Source organism: Elgaria multicarinata, chromosome 8 (assembly GCF_023053635.1).
Source record: "Elgaria multicarinata webbii isolate HBS135686 ecotype San Diego chromosome 8, rElgMul1.1.pri, whole genome shotgun sequence".
In the NCBI taxonomy this organism is placed as follows: domain Eukaryota; kingdom Metazoa; phylum Chordata; class Lepidosauria; order Squamata; family Anguidae; genus Elgaria; species Elgaria multicarinata.
The window spans coordinates 83785969-83811480 of record NC_086178.1 but is presented as its reverse complement, the minus strand read 5'-3'; the positions used below and the strand labels follow the sequence as shown (position 1 = coordinate 83811480).

The window sequence follows — 25512 nt, the reverse complement described above, 5'->3', positions numbered from 1 at the left end:
GGACCCTACCTTGGGGGGGGGGTAAGGGGACTCCGAAGATCCTGACAGGGGTGGGGGCTGCATTTACTCTAGGTTAAAAATTGAAGGGATGTCAGTTTTAGCTTGGCATGTGAGTCAGGGCTGACCTAACCAAAGTTCCTGGAACAAGTAGTCATGAGTCATGTCGAATAAAAGAGGCCATGTGGCCAGCCACCACCTCTGCACTCATCCTGTTTCATTTTGCTAGGGGTTTATGAGCATGGGGTATCTTGTAAAAGGGCACCATGCCTTTTTTGCACCATGCATGGAGCCATGCCATTGGAGGCTGGTTTACCTACCCCTCCCAGCCTGCTTCAGTGCTTGGCTGCCACGGCTCTCCCCACATGCCACATGACAAAGTATTCATTTGGGGGCAAACATTCCTATGTCTCATGCTAAAGCCCTGGGTGACCTAGCTCTGCCCCTGTCACATAAGCTGTGCTTGGCCAATGCAGGGATAGTGCTGCATGCCAGGACCTAAGGAAGCAATACTTGCCTGCAGTGGAGAGACACTCCATATCCTGCTCTCTGTGCATAGAAGAAGCAGGAGCACATCTGAAATCAACAGAAATCCCATGAGTGTACAGTGTATGTGTGTAGAACTCAGGGCCAGTAGGCACATTCCACACATGTGTAAGTGCATGCGCACATATATTAATTATCCACAGAATCTGGCCAACCTATTGAACAAGGATTTCCCCCACCCCACCCTTATGTCAGCTCAAATTGTGTGAATCAATTCCCAAGGTAGTTTCATGTGTCATCTAAATGATCTCTTATAGGTTGCTAATACTAGCAAATGTTGGCTCATTATTCCCAGGGGAACTGCGTGTTCCTTTGCATTAGGGTTGAGGTTGGGGGGCGGACAGGGGGCTGGGAGCTTATCACATCAGTGATGCTGGTCAACATTGAAATTAACAGGTAGAATAATGTTGGAAACAGGTATTACATTCTTCTCTATATGCAGCTTAGTAGCTAAGAAACTGAGCTGAAAAGTGGGAAGGGCTCTGTTTGAATCTTTGAAGCCACTCTCAGACTAAGTCCTCTCCCTCTCCCCGCCCCACCACACCTGCAATATGGAGGATAACAATACATACTTATGTTACAGGGTTGTTGTAAGGACAAGATAATCCACATGAAACTCTTTGAACCTTTGAAAGAGCTCTACAGATGACTGTGATGGTGGTGGTGGTGGTGATGATGGAGGCGTGGGGGATGGCAACAAAAGAGAAGGCATTCTTAGTAGTGGCCGCTAATTGTGGAGTCTCCCCAATGGGGCCTTATCAAGCACCAACATTTTCATCTTTTCAGTGCCATGTTAATAATTTCCTCTGCTCCCAGGTTGCATATGATGGGGCTTTTAATGCCAGTTGCTCTGGGCTTTTTATTGTTCCTTGTTTCTACCTGTTTTAAATTGTTTTAAATTTTAACTGTTTTAATTTTTGTTTTGTTTTTTAGCTTTTTAAAATTGTATATGTTAAAGATTTTGTTATGTTTTTATTATTTTGTATTTTGGTTTTAACTTTTGTGAAGTGCTCAGAGAGATTTGGCTATGGGGCAGTATAGAAATGAATGAATAAATGAATGAATGGATGGAGAGTAGCCAATGGGGCACTTATCCCCCTCCACCCGCTGATTTTGTTTCACTCTGTTGGTTCCCTTCCACAAGTGGAACCCAACGCTTGCAGAACGGCGATTTAGTGCTACTGAGTACAAATGTTCGTTTCTGGAATGGAGCAGGTCAACGGACCTTGCATAAGGGGGCGCCACTGAATGGTCCTGATCCAGAAATTAGATTTCCACTGGTTTCAGGGCTTCCTTTAGGAAGCATTAAATCTCTGTTGCACAAGTAGTAGGGATACTATTGGAAAATGCCCAATTAATATTATTATTATACTGGTTCTATTTTTTTATACTTTTCTAAGATGACTCTCAGTATGTACACACACACACACACACACACACACACACACACACACACTCCTCAAAGAAATGAGTTCATAAAATAAAGCTAGCATTGCCATCAAGGTTTAGACTGTTGGGTAAATTTCTGAGATAGGAGCTCTTAGCTCATGCCACAGGAAAAGTTGCTGAGCTCATGAAACTCTAGAGAATGAGTCCCTGCTCTCATGACATTGTTTTCTACTTATAGTAACTGGATGGAGTCCAAGCGCCTTATCCCCTCTGCTGCTGCAATTCTATGCTCCGCTGAGAACTTGGCTTGGAAAGGGCTCCGCATTCCTCTCTGACTCCCCTCACAGACACTCAGCTCTGGGCTGAGAATAAATCCAGCAGTCATTAACACTTTGGAGGCACTGTGTCTGCTTTCCCTCCTTTTAAAACAGCCTTCTGTCAGCGCAGGGCCTGCGCAAGGAAGCCTCTCCTCTCCTGCTAGATTGGGGCTATTGCATTTCCAGCTCCTTTCCTTTCTCCAGGGTGTTAGGATGGGCGCAAGCAAGCCCCGACCACTTAAAAACAAGGCTCTGTGTTTCTTGGGATGAATTTAAATCACAGCTGCCTGCTGTAGAGGCTGTGCAGTGGTTTAAAACAATGGCCCACCAACAAAACAAATCATCTTGGGAGTATTGTCATATATTCAGGTTTCAAAGGTTTTTGTGAAAGCATTAATGGAATAATTGATATATGCATTACTTAACTGGTAAATTCCACTGAGCGCACACACACACACAGACACACAATGCTCACAGGTTTTAATCAGCGCTGCCTGCTGTAGGTGGTTCTAGGAAGTTACCTGATGCAAGCCCAGAGCTTCTCCTGTTAAAAGCTAAAGGCCAAGTGCAAGAGAGCGGGGAGCATACTGCAGCAGGGAGCAGCCAGTAGCGCAGTTAGGGATGGATGTTGTAGCCAAGATGTAGGGACCAGCAGCCCAAAGGCCTCCCAAGTGATTACCCAGAGAGCAGCAGGTGATGAAGGCATCTGGGCAGCAGATGCAAACTATCCATTTTATTCATGTAGTCATGATGGTGCTATGATTTAAGGGAGCTTAAAATATAAAGCTGCACATGCTCAGAGTATTTCTTTTATCAGGGTTGGCAAATATTTTAACATATAAGGAATGCAGAAGTAATTATAAAGCATGGAATGGTTGGGAAGGGGAGAGAGAAATGTGTGCTTCACAACTGAAATAACACACAAGGCCATCTAAAGAGGTTCCCCCATTATAGACCATTAAGTCCAGGGTCTAAAATTACCTAGCTGCATTATTGGCAGGAGCACCTTCTCCCTCTCTCCTTTAGCAATGCCTTTGTACTCCCTAAACTTCCGCAGAGGGAGGAGATGGCCTATGTTTCTCTTTCTGTCTTCAACCTCTTAAAATAACAGCCAGAGTGGCTGGTTTTGCATCTGGCAACCATAGAGCTAGTCCCAGTTGTCAGTCTCGTTGTTAAGAACGTAAGAAGATCCAGGCTGAATTGGACCAAAGCCCTATCTAGTCCAACATCCTGTTTCCCACAATGACCAACCAGGTGTCTATGGGAAGCCCATAAGCAGAGCCTAAGCACAATGGCCCCCTATTGCTCATGATCCACAGTAACTGATATCCAGAGGCATACTGCCACCAATACTGGGGTACTATAGAGCTATAATGACTAGTAGCCATTGATAACTTGCTCCGCCATGAATTTGTCTTACCCCCCTGTTTACGCCATCCAAATTGGTGGCCATCACTACATCTTGCAGCAGTAAATTTCATAGTTTAATTATGGGCTTTTATCTGTCCTGCATTGTTATAATCAATGGATGTATTAGGCATTACAGTGGCAGTCTTCAAACTAGTTATCCTCCAATATTGGACAGGTAAAATATCCCACATCAATTTTCCATTCAGTGAACAAGGCTCCGAATGAGAACTACCACATAAAAACTAAGTATAACTGATCAGATCTACACTAAGCAGGATATAACACTTTGAAAATGTTTTGAAGACTGTATAGACAGTGTGCCCTGGGCCTCAACAGTTGTCACTACTGTTATAAACCGTTCTAAAGCAGTAGTGTAGATCCTGCCCAGGTTGTATAACTGATCATGTTGTAATACAGGTGGAATAGCCAGACATCTTAGCTTAACAAGCAAACAAAATCATAATTACGTGATATCAAAGGCAAAATATAGCTCTGACTACTGTAATAGGAAGCCAGTGCTGTATGTTAGAGAGAGAGAGAGAGGGAACACCATCTATGTATATATTGTTTTACAAATTACAGTAGGTCCATACTACAAGGGGTTTATAATCTAAAACAGACCCAGGAAAACAGCACAGGAAGGGGGAAATGGAGGCATGGGAAAATAGGGGTGGAGAAGAATATGTGATTATATTCTCTGGTATAGGGACCAGATGAGCCTTGTGTGGCGCAGAGCAGTAAAGCAGCAGTTTCTGCAGCTGAAACTCTCCCCACGGCCTGAGTTCGATCCCAGTGGAAGCTGTTTCTCAGGCAGCCGGCTCAGGTCGACTCAGCCTTCCATCCTCCCGAGGTCGGTAAAATGAGTACCCAGCTAGCTGGGGGAAAGGTAATAACGGCCGGGGAAGGCAACGGCAAACCACCCCGCTATAAGGCCTGCCAAGAAAACGTCAACGAAAGCTGGCATCCCTCCAAGAGTCAGTAATGACTTAGTGCTTGCACGAGAGGTTCCTTTCCTTTCATAGGGACCAGGGAATAATGTGAGGGCTTCCTGGGAAAAGTGAATTTTGAGAAGGGACTTAAAGGAAATAAAGGAGGAGGTCATATGGAGGTATTGTGGGAGGCAGCAAGAGAAAATGAGTGGAGTCGTTTAGGGGAGGGAGCAAGAGACCTTTGGACTTTTGAAGGTGGTGGAGCTGAATAAACAAAGGTCACAAGAAGATGTGAAGAGGTCCTGACAGATCGTTGATGTCAAGAGAGTCCCCTTTGTAGTTTTTAGACTAAAGAGAAACATGAATACTTACATTCAATGGAGGGCTCTGTAATGGAAAACTTTCCCACTGAGCACTGGAGAATGTTAATCTGTATAAGAGTGTAAATGAGGAGATACTGATATATACATTCCAAGCACTTAAGACAGGCTCTGATATGTAGACCAATTTGGAAGCTCTCTAATGGGCTTTCTCCCCTGTTCGTGGCATTTCCTTGGTGCATCCTGTCACACAGAGAGAGAAATGAACAAAGGTCATGTTCATGGCTTTTGCCACAACAGTCTTTCAGCATCTCGGTGCTAGGGCCAACTTGTTTTTGGAGCCCAAGCCTGATGACATTTCCTCCAAAGAGAAGGGCCTTAGTGCAATTCCCAACTCAAGCAGGGACCATGGAAAATTAACATCCTCTTAAGGCTGGTTGCCATGCATCCTCATTCACATATACACATCAACTTTTGTCTATACATGTATATGACAAATGCAGGGCTAAGGGGGCCTTTAACAAGAGCCAGTTTTCAGACTACCCATCTCACAGGTTGGAGCAAAAACCAAATCAAGGGTATGCCCTGCTTCATGTGTTGGGCCAATGACAAACTGAGACAGCCCCATTGTTGTCATGGAGGTCATGAAGTTCTGAGCTGAAGCTCCAGAGATTGCCTTAGCATGGAATTTGAAGTCACCCAGAACCACCATCCTGGGTTCTTCCAACACCACACTCGAGATCACTTATGCCAGTTCGGTCAGGGAGGATGCTAGAGATCAGGATGTGTGGTACACCAACAGCATCCCCAATCTGTATCTATGGCCCAACACCAGGTGCAACCCTTCAATGGTTTCCTGGTGATAGAGTTGGACGATCTATGAATCACGGCGACTCCCCCCCCCCACACACACACACACCTCGCAATGATTATTTGCTCACTGGCTGTCAAGCAAATAAGTGGCAGCAATGACAACAAGGAGGCTAAGAGCAATAGCAGCTAGTGACAATGGCAGTGAGAAGGTAGAGTCACTGAAGGGGTGGGACCATTGCAGATTTCTTGCACAAAGGTCTGCAAAAACCGGAAGAGTTTGGGACTCAATGCGTACTTTACCAGAGTTGGTAAAGCTTTCTCTTTCTGGGTATACAAGATAACAGATCTCTCTGGGCAAACACAGCAACAAGGACGTTCAGTTGGAAAACAAAGGGAGAGTCTGGCCCTGGAAAGTGGGGTAGGTGCCACATAGAGGGGGAAATCAAGCTAGGAAAGAGTCATAAGGAATGATTTTTAAAGCCAATTTGTCCCTTGTTCTTAGAACTGAGACACACCAGCATGAAGGATGCCCAAGCAGAACAAATGGATCAAAACTAAGAGTACAAAGAGCTTGATAGCTTAGAAGCAGAACCCATGATGGGTCAAACCAAAGGGAACAGTAGTTTGCTTCTACAAATGAATAGAAACTCCAGTGAGGTTCCTTATTGGCTATACAGAGCAGTGTAGCACAATATTCAAAACAAAAGATATAATCAAGGATGCTCAGGTAGAGCATGTTCTTCTGACCTGTCTAGGAGCTGGAGATGCTTCACGAATGGACCAAATTTCCTCCCAAGACTTTTGATTGGCCAATTGATAGGTACCCTCGGTTAGTCAGCTGAATGGTGGCATAGCAATCAGGCAGACATTTGGATATATCCATAGTGACAGGAAATTACTAGAGATGTAAAATTTCTGGAAATTTTGAAGCCATGTGGGAGGGAATGTGTGTGGGGGTTTGTTTGTTTAGGAAAAAATGGAAATTTAAAGGCAAATGGGGAAATAAAACGTACTTAATTCTTTATTATTTACTTATTTATTTATTTAGCACCATCAATGTACATCGTGCTGTACATAGTAAAACAATAAACTAGCAAGACCCGGACACATAGGCTTACATTCTAATAAAATCATAATAAAACAATAAGAAAGGGAAGGGAAGGCACCAAACAGCACAGGGGACAATAAAACTAACAGTAAAAAAGTAAGATCAAAATCAAGTTCTAAAAGCTGTAGAAAAAAGAAAAGTTTTCAACTGAGCTTTAAAAAACACAATTGAACTCGTGGTCTGCAAATGCTTTGGAAGAGAATTCCAGGCATAAGGGGCAGCAAGAGAAAATGGACGAAGCCGAGCAAGAGAAGTAGAGACCCTTGGGCAGGTAAGAAACATAACATTTGATGAGCGAAGAGCACGAGTGGGGCAATAATGTGAAATAAGAGAAGAAAGATAGGAAGGAGCTAGACTTTGACAAGCTTTGAAAGTCAACAGAAGCTTAGATTGGATTCTAAGGGGATCTGGAAGCCAATGAAGGGATTTCAGGAGTGGAGTGACACGATCACAGTGATGAGCCAAAAAGATGATCTTAGCAACAGAATGATGAACAGAGACCAACGACTTAATGTGAGAGGAAGGAATTCTTGAATGTTCTTTCCATATCTTAAGTCTTTTTTTTTTTTTGCTTTAGGGCAACATTCCCCAACTGGATGCCTAGGGACATTGGAGAACTCCAATGTGAACCACCCAGAGAGCTTCGGCTATTGGGCGGTATAGAAATGCAATAAATAAATTAATTCAGATTTCTATGAATCTGACCTGCAGACTTGTAGACCAGTTTACTTAATAATGAATGGAAATAAAATGTGCTGGGAATCTTAAAAAAAAAAAATCCACCCATGGCTTCATTATTTCCAGAAATTTTACATTTCTCGTCTTTTGATAAAATGTTTTTAAGTAAAGCAACATAAATTAGCAACCTACATTAAAGACACCTTTTTCCCTCTTGCATGAAACCTAAGGCAGCTGTTTCTCCTCCTCCTCTCCATTTCATCCTCACAACAACCCTGTGTGGTAGATTAGAATGAAAGTTGTCCAGTGAACATAATGGCCCAATAGGGACTAGAACCCAGATCTCCTGAGTACCCATCAAACACTCTAACCACTGCACCACACTGGCCAGATCTACACCAAGCAGGATATAGCACTATGAAAGTGGTATGAAAGCGGCATATGGAAGCAGGATCTGCAATACTACTTTATAGTGGTACTAAAGTGCACTGACAACTGTTGAGGCCCATGATGCATTCCATCCTGCTTGATATAGTTGTGTCATGGGCCCCAACAGTTGTCAGTATACTTCAACACCACTATTAAGCAGTAGTGTAGATCCTGCCACTGACTCTGCACTCGGTTGCTGATCTGCTCTAAAATTCCTCATCCTGTGCCTGATATTTACTAGTGTAACCGCTCAATGATGTTCTTCTCATAACCTTGCTACTCCATCTTTGAATTCTGCTTCCCTGGTAATCCAAGCTACTGGTTTATGGTGCCATTTTTGCTACATAAAGATCCTCTCTGCTCAGAGACTGGGTTTGCTATTAGTACATCGGATTTTATTAAATTGAATCCAGAAAATCACTGTTCCTAGCCCTCTGGAACACTGTGGTGGCAGGATTAAAGTTTGGCAGTATCTATGAAGGAGGAGTGATGACAGAACATGAGACATGGAGCTTTGGGTGTGTGGAGCATATTGTTGAAAGGTGGCTCAACATGAGAAGGTCTCAGAGTTCTCCTTGCAGCTGCTAATGTTTGAGGAAGCAACTCTGAGCCAGAAATTGCTGGCAAAGAAAATGACAGGGTGCTCAGAACACTGTATGCTCTGCTTATTTGGGATCCACCGAGAAACTCACAAGGGACTATTTAAAGATACTGCCAATTGAGAGGAAAATACCCCAACATGAAGATTCAGGCACTGGAATCCTAAATCCCCTCTTGCTCAATAATGGGCTGGATGGGTAACATAGGTGCTGTTGGTGAGTAGGTAAATGGCCTGTTCTTGATGCTGTTGAAGGACCAGTTAGGAGAATTTCCTAGGTCCAACTCTGCTACTTGATCATCAGGTGGCTGCTGTAGCCATGGGTGACTTCTACCACCAGATCCAACTAGTTCACAAGCTGTGTCCTCTTCTGTGACCAGAATGTGGTCTTCATAGTATACCATGCCTTGGTCACCTCTAGACTAGGCTACTGTATAATGTAGTCTACATAGGGCTGTCCTTGAAAAGTAGCCCAACATTTAAGCTGATATGGTGGCCAGGGTACTGACAGGTACTGACCACTGAGAACATAAAACATCAAGTTTGAAAGATCTATGCTGGCTTCCAGATGATTTCTGGGCAAAATTCAAATGTTGGTGGGTTGTTGTTGTTTTTAACATTTAAAGACCATAGTTAGCCTGTACCTTAGGGTACCTTAGTGGCAGCCTCCTCCCATATAGATCCCCATGTACACTGATGTAACCATCTGACAAGTGTTTTATTGCACGCTTGTTACTGGGCACTCACGGAGTTTGCTCAAGTCCCTCACATGACGTCATCTGTCTCCCACACGCCTTCCGCCCCTTCTAGCCTTCCTTGCATGACAAAAAAAAACCTCATTAAGTCCAATGTTTTTTTAAACTTGGAATTGCTGCTCTCTCCTGCTGTGTGCTGGAGAAGTAGCGCCATTAAAACAGCGGACATAATGGGCCTCGTGCTCATTGTATACTTTCTCTTTTGAAAGAGGAAGTAACTTGAGGAAAGAAAACATGGGAAGAAAAGCAAGGTAGAGAGTGTGTTTCCCCACAGCGTGATGGAGCTCTGAGATCATCTGGGTAAGCCCTGATATATATGCTTGATACACATGCCTCTACCTAGAGAGGTAAAGCTGGTCACCAGGAACAGGATTTTTGTTTTTGTAGTATCTCCTATCATATGGAACCATTTCCTTAGGGAAACCTGCCAAGTCAGTTCCTTGCCACGTACTTTGATGCATGATCCACTCCTTCTAGAATGATCTAATCTTTGGGATATTTTCTGGTGCTCTTGTATGTTATATTGTTCTGCCATGGTATATGCTTTGGTATAATTTTGGATGTTTTAATTTCAAGCTGTCTGAGAATCCACACTGGGTTATAAAAGTCTTAAAAGAAAAGGAGACAGTGTGTGTTCTAGCGGTTAGAGTATTAAATCCCCACTTATCCGTAAAATTCACTGGCTGGCATTAGGCCAGGCAGTCTCTCTCAGCCTAATCTATTGTACAGGATTGAGACCATGTCTTGAGTCCCTTGGAAGAAAGGTGGGATAAAAATAAATAAAACGACTTCTCACTGCAATGCACAGCCACAGTATGGATATCTTCTAAGCTACCATCTCAGTTCATGTGAAATGGCACGAAGTCCAGCAGGTCTGACTACTAGTCCTGCACACAAACTGCATAGGAGTTCTAGAAATTTCCTTAGACTCCTCTGGAACATCCTGGAAATTATTGCATTTGGGGGCATCCACAGTTGTATGGGAAATACTGTCAACTCTTGCTAAGGTTGCAACCAACTCTTGCTAAGGTTGCAACAGGGAAGCAAACCAATCATTCCATTTTAAAAAAAACATGTGAAGGCAATATGCATGACAAAATTATAGGATCTAAATAATGGTACTTCTTTTTTCTCCAGTTACCAAAGAAACCACACCCTTTTAAGCAATTAAGAACTTTGGACAACATCCAGCATATACTTTTTTTTGCTCAACACAGGTTGCAAAAGCTGCTGACTTTATCGCATCAAATAAGCATTCTGTAGTTCAGAGAGATCTGCTGCAGCATCTTATATTGCTAGCACAGAATTGTTTAGCAGCTTTGTGTGAATGTTAGGGTATTTCTCAATGGAGTGTTTTCTACTTGATTGGTATTCTGAATCAGAGTATGGGGCACCTGCAATTCAGAGGTTGAGGGTGCTGATCCCTCTTGCCAACTGTTAATAGTCTTGAAGGATTCACGTTATTAGCACAGGGACACAGCTAAAATCTCCCCACAACAGTTGTTCCACACACTTTTAGCAGTAAGCAGGATTTGAACTGAAAACTTTATGGATTGTGTTTGAGACCTAGGCCAGATCTACACCAGGCAGGATATAACTCTTTGAAAACGGTTTGAAACGGTATATGGAATGTGTCCTGGGCCCGAACAGTTGTCAAAACTGTTATAAACCATTATAAAGCAGTAGTGTAGAACTTGCCCTGAGGGGCTGTCTAAGGCACCAGTTTTGCTATTGATTCCCCTCAAAACCTGCAGCATCACTGCTGTGAAGCAGCAACAGTAGGATTACATGGCAATAGTGAGCATGGGCTATCAATTCGCAGCACTGCTGTCACATGGCAGTAATGTACAACAAATATTGAGTGACTGAAAACCTCCAAAAGCATTTCTTTTGTTGTTTTCAGCAACTCTGCACAACATGTAGCTTTGAAAGTGTTGTGTTTCCCAAAACCTCCCACCTTATTGGGAGACAATAAAGAGGTCTGTCACTTAATCCACAAAGCTTTATTCTGGCAATAAACATCTCTTCCAACCTGAAGAGAGTCCAACCTCTAGGAACTTTCCTCTAGGCAAAACTATGCAAACTAAGCAAGACAATTGTCCTCTCAAGAAGAATGGAAAGCCTTTTCCCAGAATGCTTTAACTTCAGGGAGTCTGGTTCTGAAGAAGACTTTGGTGAGAAGCTAGCCACGCCTTCCTTCTCTCACCTTCCTTTAGCTCTGCCCTCTCAAGGCAGCTTAACTTCCAAGTCATACACATAAGACCACAGCCACTTGCAATGTTAAGCATGCTTACTTGGAAGCAAGTTCCATCATAAAGAGTGGGAATTACCTCTGAGTCCAAAAGAACAATATGCTTCCAGTTTAACTGGAGAGCTGTTCCATATGATTTATACCTTTCCCTGCATGCTAGACTTTACTCCAGTCCCTTTGCATTTCTGCCTGCCATATTTCTCCTACCCCACCCTGTGTGTGTGTGTGTGTGTGTGTGTGTGTGTGTGTGTGTGAGAGAGAGAGAGAGAGAGAGAGAGAGAGAGAGAGAGAGAGAGAGAGAGATGGAAGAGGTGCTTGGCAATCAGCGTGGGAAGAGTGAAACTGGTGGTGAGTGTTAAATACAGCACTGTGGAAACCATCCAGGGACTCTTGTCTACCTCTCTCTCCTTGTTCCATCTCATGCAACATCCATTGCCAATTTATAACAGTACAAAGACATTTAATTTAAACCACTGCATGAATGAATTCCCCCCTCTTAGGGAGAGGAGGAATGAGGGAGGAGGCAGGAATAATAATGGCGTCGCATCAGAAATAGTTGTCCTTTGTAGAATCTCAGGGAACAGAACTTGAAGGCGCTGGGCCAAACTCCACTGAAGTGGAATGAAGGCAGAGCCCGACAGATTTAAAACAAATTACCCACAAGGGCCAAATTTGCCTCATGACTCAAACTGAATTAAACAAGCAGTGTGCATAGTTAACAAAAAAATAGGCAGCGGCCTGAAAACACCTTTTTTATTTGATGGCAAGAGTCAAAGATAATTTTAATGTCTAAAAGTTAAATAGGAATAGAAAATAAAAGCAAATAAGTGCTCCCACTGGCTGTTTGTAAGTCTGAGATATTTGTAGCTAATCCTGTTTTTTTAAAAAAAATCTGCTTAAGATATGTATTTCATGTTTATATAACATCCAATAGAAGAGAGATGGTTATGGTTATGGTGACATGGATTATCCACTTCTTAACTTTTAGTAGGATAATCTTGTAAAAAGGATCCTAATGGGATCATCCCAGGAGAAATTACACAGAGAATGCAGACTATTCCATACATTATCATGTTACATTCATAGGCTGTATTAGCATGTACCATGAAAACGTTGGTTTATACTACTTTCATAAGCAGAAAGAAGCCGTGGTTTGTTTGTCTGTTGCAGTTATATACTGCCTTTCTGTAACCAACCAAGGCGTTTTACAAGAATTCAAAGAAAAATAATAAACAAATATGCAAGTAATACAACATTATAAATCTTTTTAAAAGTAACAACTTAAAAAACAAAGTTGAACAGATGTGCCTTGACCCCCTTTCTGAATGCAGAGAGAGTGGGGACTAGTCGTAACTTCAGAGTTTGGGAGCAACACAGCAGAAAGCCCCTTCCTGTGTGTCTGATAGTCAAGGCCTCTGTAAGCAATGGTGTCTTCAAAAGGGCATCTCCTGCTGATCTTAGTAACTGAGCAGGTTCATACTGCGATAGACAGTTCCTCAGATAGCAAGGCCCTAAGACATTTAAGACTTTAGAGGTTTAAATCAAAATGAGCATGGAAAACAATTGGCAACCAGTATTGGCAACCAATCTTTCAGTATTGGAGAGATGTGATCCTGATTGCGAGCATTGAATTAACATAAACTCTAGTTTGCTAAACAAGCCAGCTAAGCATCCCAGGGTTTATTGTTTAGCAATTGAGTAGAGTTCATTTTAAACCATAATTCCTGATTTGCACATAACCATAAGCCAGGAATCGAGTAATGTAAAACTGAATGCTGCCTTATTCTTTCTTCCAGTTGTACAGGAGAAGAGGACAAGGAGCATATGAGCCCAAACCATTTCACGGGCTCCTTTTTGCTTTTTCAAGTAGTGCTAAACTAAGTTTTACTGTTACGTGGAAATCCTCATATACTGAAGAAATTGTCATCACTTTATGCTTTGTATAGCTTGATAATATTAACAGTTTAATAAGCATTGAATGGCCAATTGATATTCCTAGAGCCTGGAATGCAGGTCACAAACTTCTGTCAAGTTTTGAGCTAAAACCAACATGGCCAGAACAAGAACAGCTGAAAGAAAGAGTTTTACAGCTTTGGATCTGGCTATAAAATAGGAAAACGTATTGTGGGCCTGACGCTGCCTCTCCATTCCTTGTAAAAGTGTTATTAGCTGTGGGTACTAGATTTCAAATCTAGCATCTATAGATGGAAACACTCCCGTATAGCTTACATGACCCACTTGTGAATTCAAGAGAGATACTTTAGAAATATTATCCTACTTGTCATAAATTAAGGATGACGAATGATGAACAACTGACATGTGTGTCTGCAGGATCCCTGTGTGGTGTCCTGTCCTGTTCCTTATAGGTTACATTGACTTCCTTCCACTCCTGAAAGGCATGTTAAACAATCTGTCTTTCTCTGTATTTGGCAATGCTTTGAATCCTTTGTCACGCCAACGAACATACAAGCCTTTCCCAAACAGAGGCAAATACTACACTGAGGATACAGTGACCCAATTTGGATTATTATTGTCTGCTAAACAAGCCGTGGTGGATTATTTAAGCCACGGCAGTTGCCAAACATGATTTGGCATAATCATTCACCCAGCCACAGCTTGTCATGCCATTTGAACCCATGTGGCATGGCTTGTTTCAGCAGGAAACATTCCTCAAATAAGCCATGGCTTGTTGGGTCATTTGATGGTTGTTTTCCCCTCAAACAAGCCATGCTGCCTGGGTTTGGTTGATACGACAAATTGCAGCTGGGTAGGTGATATGCATATCGCGCCCAGCTCACACCATGGCTTAAACAAGCCACCTTGGCTTATTTAGTTGACATAGATCGTCCAAAACAGGTCAATGTCAGTTCTCTCATCTCTTCTACTCCATAATTATGACTGACTCACCTGGTCTCCCCCCACCCTCACCACCCAGTTTAGTTAAATACAGAAATACTAATTACTGTTCCAGGGACAGGACAATCTAGGCCCATAGTTAGATCAACTATGAGGTGAGGCAGACTGAATGTTACAATGGTGTTTACCTTCAGAAGTTACTATACATTTCCAAGTCAATGTGGCGATAGTCTGTTGGACTTTGACCAGGAGATCTGGGTTCAAACTCCCAATCAGCCATAATGTTTACTACGTTATGTTGGACAAATAACAATCTTTCAACCGAACTTACCTCATAGGTTTGTTGTGAGGGTACCATGACGGGGGCGGGGGGGGAGCTAGAGGCTGCCAGGATTTCCTTAAAGAAACGATGGGATAAAATATAATAAATAAAACATAATACATTTGTTGTTTCCTTAGTAAAAAGCATTTTTTAAAACTCAAGAGTTGTAAAGCTAGGAATCCCACACACATGATTGTTCAATATAAGAAATGTAAACATTATAAAACATTTTTTACAAAAAGGAAATCAGACTCAAGCATTGAAAAGGAAAATCTGGAACATATATCTGAAACATATGGAGGAGGGGAGATAATTTTACATAGGGGGCATACTCTGCGCTCTTGCCTTCCCCCGCTAAGCATGGGGCCCTCAAGTATTTCTGCAGGCACAGCATGAGGATATATGATATGAAGTAACTGCATTCAGCGCTGCCCAAATTTGAGATGGAGGCTTTCAAACGCATCCCTGGACCTACTATTTCCAGCTGTTTTCTCTCAATAAGACGATTCATCTGTTTTCTTTTTTTAAAGGGTGAACTGGTTGAAGCTTACTCTAATGTCATTGCCCAACACATGTCCTCAAATTATGCAAAGAAGAACAAAAAATCAAGTAGAAGGGGAAAATGAACTCATAGAAGTGTGTGCTAGTGTTCATCTGATTCCCCATCATGTCTCTGCTTCAATGTAGGACCTGTCACAAATTTATTTTAATTCTGTGGTAAATGGCCCTGCAATTTTAAGCCACAAGGCACGCACAGACAAATAACATAGCTTTCTCTTTCAAAAGCTAGCACAAAAATAAAATGAAAACTTTGGGAGATTATTTCTGTCTGAGAGGTACCCTCAGAGAAGTTCTTATGGTTGTATGATTTCTAAATCCATGAGTGCAATTTTGTTAGTAGCTTTGCCTCAAGGCATTAAAAGACATTTGGTAAACAAACAACATTGGTGGAAATGGTGCAGTGGTGTTGAAAGAACAGATAGTGAAATGTCATGGCTGTTAACAATTTTCTATTAAAATGGGGAGGGGGAACTGCATTGTGTAACTTGGACACTTCATCATTTTTTTCAACAAAAGAGCACTTTGGCTTTGTTCATTTAGAGCCCAACCAAGGGAAAGCAATTCACTGTCCAAAGTGAAATCAGTACATTGTCCATGTATTTAATACTCCATTTGCAAACAACTAATGCTGTTACGAAGGAATTTATTCTGGCCTTTATCATGCAAACAGAAATAATGGATGTTTCACAACTGTTCAGTGGACTTGCCTAAGAAATAATGAAAAGATGAACCCAGATCAAGGGATGCCATCAGAGTCCACAACATCCCCATTTCCTAATGGAAATTGAACCCTGGTTAGTTACCAACTCCCTCATGGGCTCTTTCCCAATGACAAACAATTATATCTATCTTTGTCCTCCAACATCCAGAAGACAGCACTAGCATATCATACGGACTGGGTTCCCCCCCCCCCTCTGGAGAAGATAAACTTGGCCATTGCCCCCTTTGAGGTATTCATACTATTTTTGTTCACCTATGTTGACTGAACAGTCTGTGCCCTTTGACTACTGTGAGAGCAGGCCCCAACTAACTCTAACTGATCTATTGTCACTGCTTTGCATTCAATGGACTTCTACAACTCAAACAACAACAGAACACTTTAAACTCTAATTATATCATGGATTTCTTACACTCCCATTGCTTTTCAGCCACGACTATGTAAAATTGTTTTTCAGGGTGCTGTAGAACAATATTGACCTACTGCATCCCTTCCATGATTGATTAATTCAATTGGACCCTCAGAAAGACATTCTAGCTGCCACGGTCGGGCCTTGAAGCTTACACATTAGCCTCCCTCTCCTCGATTTCCAGACTGGGCCCGCTGCCTCTGCAGGAACTAAGAAAAGAAACTGGAGTTACTAAGAGACTTATACTACAGGGGTGGAAGGACAAAGAAACCCCCCTTCATCTGTACAATGGACTGAGGATCTCACCACTCTTGTCTCCTTCGATAAAGCAATGTTACCAAAGGCAGCTTTGCCCTGACTAACATTCCAACAAATGGTCACCATATGAGTATGGTGGTTACCTTTATGAGTAAGTTGGACGAGGAGTAATTTTATATAGATTTTGTGTTGTATTTATTTATTTTTATTGCATATATATGTCTATACATCTCTATGGTCTTTCTTTCTTTCTTTTTTTACTTTGTCCTTTATGTATTTATTGTGTGTGAAAGAGTTTGGTTGTATTAGGATATGTAAAAGTTAAATAAAATTGTAAATATAATTTAAAAATTATCTAGGAACTAGAGATGCTAAGAGGAAGGCATGGAGCTTAGAGGGAGGAAATATGAATCTTCTATGGAGATGTGGGGCTTATATGAGAGAAAGAATGGATTATGAAGATGGGGGGAGGCACCCCTACGCACCACCAGGGAATGTGGCCTTCAACTTCAGAAAGGCTGCCCATCTCTTTTTAAACTCTTTTCTAAAGCACCTGGTATCTTATCAGCTTGGCACATTATCTACAAATAGAGCTGTCCGCTCTGGACCTGGGTTCAAATGATATCCAGAAATAGAAGAATGCTGGGTGCAATTCATGCCGATTCCTATCACATGTGAGAGCTCTACTTGTCTTTTCTTCTTCTTTTTTCAGCTGCATGTGTACATTACATCGGTAGACTGTGGAAATCAATTATGGGTTCTGGTTCTTCATGCTGGTGAGTACATGGTATAAATATGGTTTTAAAAACTGGGTATGGCTCTCATGTATTATGGGTAAGATGATGTATACAGTTGTATACTTGCTGATTTCTGGAATATGTGACATGGCTCCTGTGTTCTACTGTGGTTCCTCCAGCCACTTTGAACTTGTCAGTGTGTGCAAGTCTGGACACAGTGTGTGGAAGGCCAAAGATTGAAATCCCTTGCTGCCTTTTACACACAGCTGATTCCTTCCTGGATTACTTGCCGTTGTAACATTGTGCTTCATCATCATGACTTGGAAGCAGCCGTTGTGTCCTGTCCAGTTCAGCAGCACACATGATTATTAAGCCCAGATGTTAAGCTTGTAACTGTACATCATAGCAATGTGTGTTCTAATGCTGCTGTGTTTTACTGGTGCCCTGGCCTTCAAAGCCAGAGGTTCTTCTGCTGTGAGACTGTGGCTCCTCAGCAAATGAAGAAATCCCTTCTTGCAGATTTCTGACACAACCCAGTCTTGGAGGTATTTCTTAAGCCTCTATAAAAGTCATATGAGATCCATGGAAGAGTTCTGAGCAGGGAGTCATACTATTAAATGTTTCAGTTTGGCTCAAGCTCAGCTATGACTGAAGTTGTTCCAGTCCAATTGTGATTCAAGCCAAATAAAGATTTGATCACAAGCTCAGCACACTTCCAGTATCAGTCCACTTTCAGCTCTTCTGGGAAAATTTTCCTCCTGGATTTACCATTTAATTTTAAACTAGTGCACTAAATGGTTCCCTCTAGATTGAATTTACATACTTATCGAGTCCGACCATTGGTCTTTTCAGACTGACATTGTCTACTCTACTCTCACAACTTCCAAAGGAGTAACCCTGTTATTCTGTAGCACCTTAACAACTGACATCTACTCCATTGTAAGCTCTTACGGAATATAGCTCACTGTATCAGGTCACTGTTAATGATTGTCACTGTCAGTACTTCTTGCATTTAATTTACATCTGACCTTGCTGTTTACAATTCCCACCACCGCGTGTACTGTGTGTGTGTATTCTCACAAACTATGATGAAATTGGCTTCAGCCCACCAACAACTTATGCCAGAATAAATGTGTTAGTCCTTAATATACCAGAACACACTTTGTTGTTTCTGCTCTCAACAGGGAAAGCCCTCCTGGGTCTCAAGCTGAGGTCTTTCCAACCCCTGCTAATTGGAGATGCCAAAGGGCCTGTTCAGATGACACACTAAGCCATGGTTAGGCCGCTAACCCTTTTGCAGCAAATAGTTAGTATGTCTAAATTGTGGTTATGTAGCCACCATGGTTAGAAATGGTTCACATGACACACTAAACCATGTTTAGCTCAAAGTGCTTAACCACCATGGTTTAGCGCGTTGTCTGAACAGGGACAAAGATTGAACCTGGGACTTTCTGTGTGCAACCTACAAGCAAGGGTCCCTCCCCAAGTCTTGAACTATAGCAGGGGTAGGTAACCTGGTGCCCTCCAGATAACTTGGGACTACAATTCCCAAAATTTAAAGGTTAGGGATTATGGGAACTGTAATCCAAAGCATCTGGAGGGCACCAAGTTGCCTTTCCTTCAACTAGAGGAAAGCTTTAGCAAATTATCTGCCCAAACAAATCACTTTCTTTGTACTAGAAATTTCTTTTTCTTTGATGGTGTTGAATCAGATTGCACTGCTACATATGAAGTATGTGGCTTTGTCACATAACATTTTACTGGAGTCCTTGAACGAGAAGGTGGAACAGAAATATTTTAGTAAATATATATTTAGCATCATATTAGATCTAGAAACATGGACTTTCTTCAGGGAAAAATCTCACTTTTAAACAGGGAGCCCCAAAACATCTCCCCCTAGTTCTTTGCAGCATAGCCTGATCTGTCCATTCTACGTTATTTGGAAAATGGGTTTAGCAGCCAAAGATAAAGGCTAATCTACTTAAGTTAAATATTAGAAAGAAAATATTGCCTGTTTAATAAGGGCTAATCTGTGTAAAGGAATAATGGCCATGATCCAGCTCTTGTTTGCATATAGAAAGGGCAGGGCACAGAGATATCCATAAATGTAAATGGGCCCAGGACATTGGTTAAGTGTGGGTAGTACACGCCAATGACCAAAGCTTGCACACTTCAAGCATCCTGTGTTGCTACATCAGATCAGCAATGGGAGCTCTCACTCTCACCCCTGCCCTGAAAGTAGAGCATGCAGTGGGCCAAGGAGATAGTGGGAAAGTAATGGTGTGTGGGTGTCGACCTTCCTTATAATGAAGGGGCAGGCAACTCGTGGTCCTCCAGAACTTGTTGGACTGCAGTTTCCATGATCCCTCTCCATTGACTGTACTGGCTAGGGCTGATAGGAGTTGCAGTTCAGCATCTGGAAGATTACCAGTTGTCGTTCCCCCCCCCCCCCACCATTATAGCTCCTATCCAGCCACCATTTTCACAGCATTACCTCTTTCATTTGAATATCCCTCCCTGGCATCTATTTCATGGTGGGATGGTAGACTATGCATTGGAATCTTAGACTTTGAAGAGCATGAGAATATGGGTTGTTGTTGAACCGTGGGTTATCGTGTTGTCTGAACACAGCACAGAGTTTTCTGCAGGGTGACTTGTTAACTATGCAGTGTGGTTTTATTTTTCCTCAAAAAAGCCACCTTGAGAATCCATGGTTTTGTTGTTGGGTTGTTCAGGTTGGTTAACAAGCCATACTGCATGGTTAACACACCACGCTGCAAAAAATGCACTGTGTTCAGACAACATGATCATCTACGATTCGACAACAGCCCATATTGGGTGAGTTGGCGTGCTTTGTGAACCCAGCCAAAGAGAATATGAGGGGCTAAGGGAGTATGCTGTAGGCATAGCAAGTAACAGAGAGAAATTCTAAGCTTCACTGCAGGGTCAGTGAGTGGCTGAATAGCTTCTAACTATTCCCTCCTGGCCAGCACACAGACAGACACTAGCAGATGATAAGGAGTTCAGGAAGAAAAAAAGCAGTAGATACATCCAGCAGCAGGTGGTAAAATATCATTCCTCAACCCATTCCTGAGAGAGAGAAAGAGAGATCACCATATTTATCAAAACACAATTTATTTTTAAAGTGAATTGTTTACAGTAGTGCGATACAGTAGGGTGGAAGGGTGTTGAAGAGGCTTTTCCCTTTTTTACAATGCAAATGCTATCTTGGTATTGGTGTGACAAACAATGTTTTGATCAGCCTTTTCCAGAGATGTTACAGTTGTAAAAACAGTTAAGTGAACACAGAGGTATGTGTACACTTCCATCCTGCTTCGCTCTGTCTTATACAGCCTGTGTCAAAGCAATAGTCACACACTATTTACAAGATGTGATATATCCAGGGAACACTACAATTAAAACAAAACACGTGTGCGTGCGTGCACACACACACACAAATTTTTGCATCTGTAAAAGCCACAGAAGAAAAATGAGGTATGAGAAAGTGAATAGAAAACTATTTCTACGTATGTGCAAGATGCATACTTTGTCATTTTAAACTGATTAGCTTGAGAAGTGCAGCTACAATATCACCCCTTCAATATGAAGGATTTTAAATGGCTTAGGTTATTTTACTGTTGTGAAGAGCTATTTTTAGAGGGAGAAATGTTACTAAAACTCTACAACAACAAGCAAGATACTAGAACTTGTGGCTACTTCTACAAGGCAAATTCAGCAGACCCAGCAGCCAATATCTATAGATTTAAGGCATTTCACAAGAGTCTCTCTTAAAAAACAGAACAGTGTAATCTTAGGACACCCTATGGGATTTCGTTTCAGGCATAGTCTTTGTGTATACAAGATGGAAATCTACTGTGAAGTGAAGTTTCACAAGTGTTTATGAAAGCAAAATTAGGCTATTGCATAGCAAGTTGAAAGACAGATTCCTGAAACCAAGTCTACAACTATTTAGGGGCCTATTTATATATATATAGATAAATAGATCTCACAGTTCCCAACCCCTTTCTTTCTTTTCACACTTCCTCTCACCTCCTCCACACATACCCAAGCATGGCAGGCTGAAATTTAACAGAGGCAGTCCCAATTTTTCCCAATACATTGATGGGGAAAGGTGCATTTTGTCATTCAGCTCTTAAAGGCACAATGTCTCTCTTGGGATACAAAGGTAGTAACCCTATTTTTGTAGAAATAAAGTACTTTGTATATTATTGCTCCTTAAAAACCCCTGAATAACTTATTTTGGGATTTTAAAGGCCAGATCCTCCCATACTTTATTTTTCCTTATAATACAGTGTATCATACTAACTCTCTTTCAGTCTCTCTCATTCCACTTTATTCCTGCTGAAAGGTATTTCTGTACCAGAATCCTGAACACTGAACTGTTTAATGATCAGAACTGATCTAGCCTTGATTTAGGCCTCGGTTTTGGCATTTCACTATGTCTTACAGTTTCTTCTCCATATTAAAGCAGGTTTTTCTGTCTATCTAATCAACACTCCACACACAATTACAGCTTCCCAAAAAGCCACCAAACATTGTTACTTTTCAAACAATTCTCTTGCTTGCCCCCACCCCTTGAGTTAAGGCAAGTTAACAGCCGAAACAAAGTCACATATATGGATCACACGTGCCATTTTACGTTAGGCAACATTCTTTTTGAATTCTCTCCAAGTCTAAGATGTGGTTGGTAGTTTCATTTCGTTTTTAAAATGTATGAAATTTAGTTTCAGAAATTCCTTCCAGGAGGTTTGTTTATACTGTACATTAAAGAAGCTTAAGATTGGTGATGTTCAGCTGCCAACAGCAGACATGTCTGTGGTTTATTCCATTCACCAATACGGGGAGGAGTTTTCAATCCTACCCCAGCTTTGCCATTCAGGGAAGAAGCCACTGGATATCCGAGGGCTGCCAAGTTGTTCAGAGCCTGTTCCATGCACTTTTCTTGAGGGTTTGAGTGTCATGCAGTCTTTCCTGGGAGATGCTGGTGCTTGGACTCCATCAGATTTCCATTCTGCATGGACGATCTTGTAGTTCTGCCCATCATGATTGTCCCAGAAGATATGCTCGCCACTTTGGTAATACACGCAAAATTCAATCTTTTGTTCAGCGGGAATGGCTGGAGGCATGTCAAAAGCAAAGGAGAAAGTGTCATTGTCTGAGTCTCCATACACATTGTTCATGTAGACACAATCAACATCGGAACATGTTTTCCATGAATCATAGGTGATCCGAACCCGCACCTTCTTCTCAAAACTCACATTTTTCACTTTCACAGTCCCAGACACAGCCCTTTCTTGGAGGGTGCAGTTTTCAAGACACACAAAGTTCTTCTGTAAGTGGTTCCGGAAGTCTAAGTAGTCAGCTGAAGGCTGAGTGAAACCCAGAATCAAGTTCTTTTCCTCATGTAGTTTTAGGCCAGCTGTTATGTCTTCAAGGTCTAACAACTCAAACTGAAGGTCCCATGCTGGATTCTCCTGGAACTCTGAGAATACATGAATTGCAGTCAGAGAGAGTCCTTTGGAATCTGCAAAGACAACTCTCTTCTTGGCTCGTCCAGCAGTGAGTTTCCAGTCACTGCTTTGGGACTCCGTTTCCCGTTTCACATTCAGGCATGGTCTGAGAGGCTTAAATCGGTCCACGAAGTTTCTCCTTTGATATTCATCAAGCGGGTTGAGAAAATTCTTCACAGGTGGCGAACGGGCTAAGCATATTCTCATGGCCACATCAACAGGCATCATAGAACTGGGAAGAGGCCTTGGATCCAAGATCTGTATCATTCTGCAATGTAAACACAGACATGATAGGCTTACTTTTGTAGCAGATAGGTACCAGAGGAAACCCTCTTCAAAGGCTCCCCCAATTGCATTCACCCTCATTCATAATTCATGGTGTGCTGGCTGGCTGGCTTTAAATAATTCAGTCACAAGCAAGATTAGCCAGAATTGTGACTGACAGCCAGAAGTAGAATGGATGCAATAGTAAGACATCACCCAAAATACTTGGATGAAACCCACATGGTGTTTTGAGTCAGCTTAAGCTTTTATTCATGCCTGGTTTTCATCCAGGGTAGCATCTTGTATTTGTTTCGTCATAGAACACCGAGGCAAAATGTTTGGATGCTTATATCTGCACCGTTTGAAAGCCATCACAGCTCCAAATTGGAGAGTGTGCTTATCCTACACTAAAAATTAAAAAGACATTTTTAGCAGCATTCATGAGCTCCCTCAGGTACACTTCATCTTCCTTTTGGACTATACTGATAACTTATTTTTATGATGTTCTCTAGAACCTAGTTTTAATTATTATTCATCCATGCCTGGAGAAGTTCAAATAGATGCAGCAGTAAATTCCCTGAAATTAATCAGTTATCTTGTGAACATCTCTGTTTATATTATACCCAGGAATTCGATTCTCCCTGCCAGTACAGCTCATCATAGCCAGCTATGGCTTCCTATAACAGCCCTAAAGTAATGCAGAGATTGCAATAAGAACTACTACTTGAGGCTACATTACCTGTCTTGAACTTATTTATTTTTTAGTAAAAGTCCTTTATTACTACTGCTTTCCCACAAGTTCATAAGAGACACAGGCCATTTCTACACCTGCCTTTTTTCCAGGCATGCAAATAACACACAGGGGATCCCAGGAGCAGGCAGGGACTATCCCTCCATTTTCCTGGGATAATCCTTAGGTGTAAAAAGAGCCACAGTTAAAGTGCATATGGATCAACTTTCACAATAGGCCCAGTGAATTTGAATATTAGAATGTTCTAGAAGACTGGGAAGAAAATTTCCAAGTAAAGCCATTTCAAAGGAGATTTCAGGAATACAACCCTTTTTTGGCTATAGGGTCCTGAACTGAAGGATATTGGCAAGATGTTAGAAACTCCAATTTTGACATGGTTACAAGAAGCAGCAAAAAAAACGCAAAATGAGAAGGGAATATTTCTTCCTTCTTTCTCTCCTCTCACCTGTCTTCTAATTCCCCTTTGGTTAAGAACTCAACAAACATATTTATGATTCATGAAATAACTAACTTTCAAAGCAAATCCAGAAAGGAAGTCTTACTACATGGAAATTACAATAATTTTGGTAAAAAAAGTCATTAGGCTGCAATGGATAAACCTTGGAAAGAACAACTTGATCACACCAACTGCTTTGGGGGTGGGTAGCTGTACGAACTATAAGAAAATTTCTAAAATTCATTACTACAATACCTTTATTAGGCCAACCAAATGCTTACACATTTTGTGAACTTTTAGTTGACTTAATAAGAGGTATTGCATTAACATAGATTTTAGAATTGCTGGTAAAGTGTTTTACAGTTACTAATAAAATAACAAAAATCCATATCATACCAACACCTTTTAAGCAATAAGAGACCTCTTCCAAAAATGCTTCGTCAGATCACAGCCTCACTCATGCAATCGTAGCAGTCCGAAGTATCACATACCGTACCGATCCACACTGCTGTTTCAGCTACCGCACAATTCCCATCCCATGACTGAGCAAAAAGGGAGAGCTCGCCCCGATCCTATGCATGCTTACTCGGAAGTAAGTCCTACTCAGCACAACTGGCTGCAAGGACTGCAGCCCTCTTGAAGTAAACCCATTTATGCTATTAGACGTTTGCTTCTCCGCTTTCAAAACACTACCGCTCACATTTTGAAAGCCTGTATGTGGTCTTACCTGGTCTACTTGCGTTAAATAGAACGACTGAAACCCCAGGAGAAGGACATAAGGATGCAGGGAGGGCCGTTAAAACGCGGGACGCAAGCGCTGCCTTTGGTTTGCCTAGCACAGGAATGAGTCTGCATAGGGTGGAAGGCTTTGGGCTTTTCTTGGGGCTTCCTCCTCGCACAGACCACCCTCCCCTTCTTCTCCCTCCTGCTCCTCGCACGCAGACTAACGCTGCCACAGCAGCTCGCTCGGGCTGCTTATCAAACGCGGCGCTGCCTTTTTCACGTGAAAGCGCCCGAGCAGCCAATCCCGTCGCAGGCGAGGCGCTTGCCAAGCAATCAGCGCCCGGCTGCCCCGCGCTTGGTAAACGTGATAGCTCCCTTGGCAGGAGCTGATCGGCCTTGGGTGGGA

General features: G+C 42.1%; 1 protein-coding gene across 1 annotated transcript; it reads right to left on the bottom strand.

Annotated features, from left to right (window-relative positions):
- Nucleotides 1–20575: 20575 nt before the first annotated feature.
- Nucleotides 20576–25294, bottom strand: PPP1R3C (protein phosphatase 1 regulatory subunit 3C). Its single transcript, XM_063132899.1, has 2 exons — nt 25111–25294; nt 20576–23200 (listed from the first exon to the last, which is right to left on the bottom strand). Exon 2 carries the CDS (start codon nt 23197–23199, stop codon nt 22252–22254), a length of 948 nt encoding a protein of 315 aa, XP_062988969.1. The 5' UTR covers nt 23200; nt 25111–25294; the 3' UTR covers nt 20576–22251.
- Between the last annotated feature and the right edge of the window lie 218 nt (nt 25295–25512).

Excerpts from the sequence above, each read along its gene's own strand:
- PPP1R3C (XM_063132899.1), bottom strand. The coding sequence starts at position 23,199 with ATGATACAGATCTTGGATCCAAGGCCTCTTCCCAGTTCTATGATGCCT.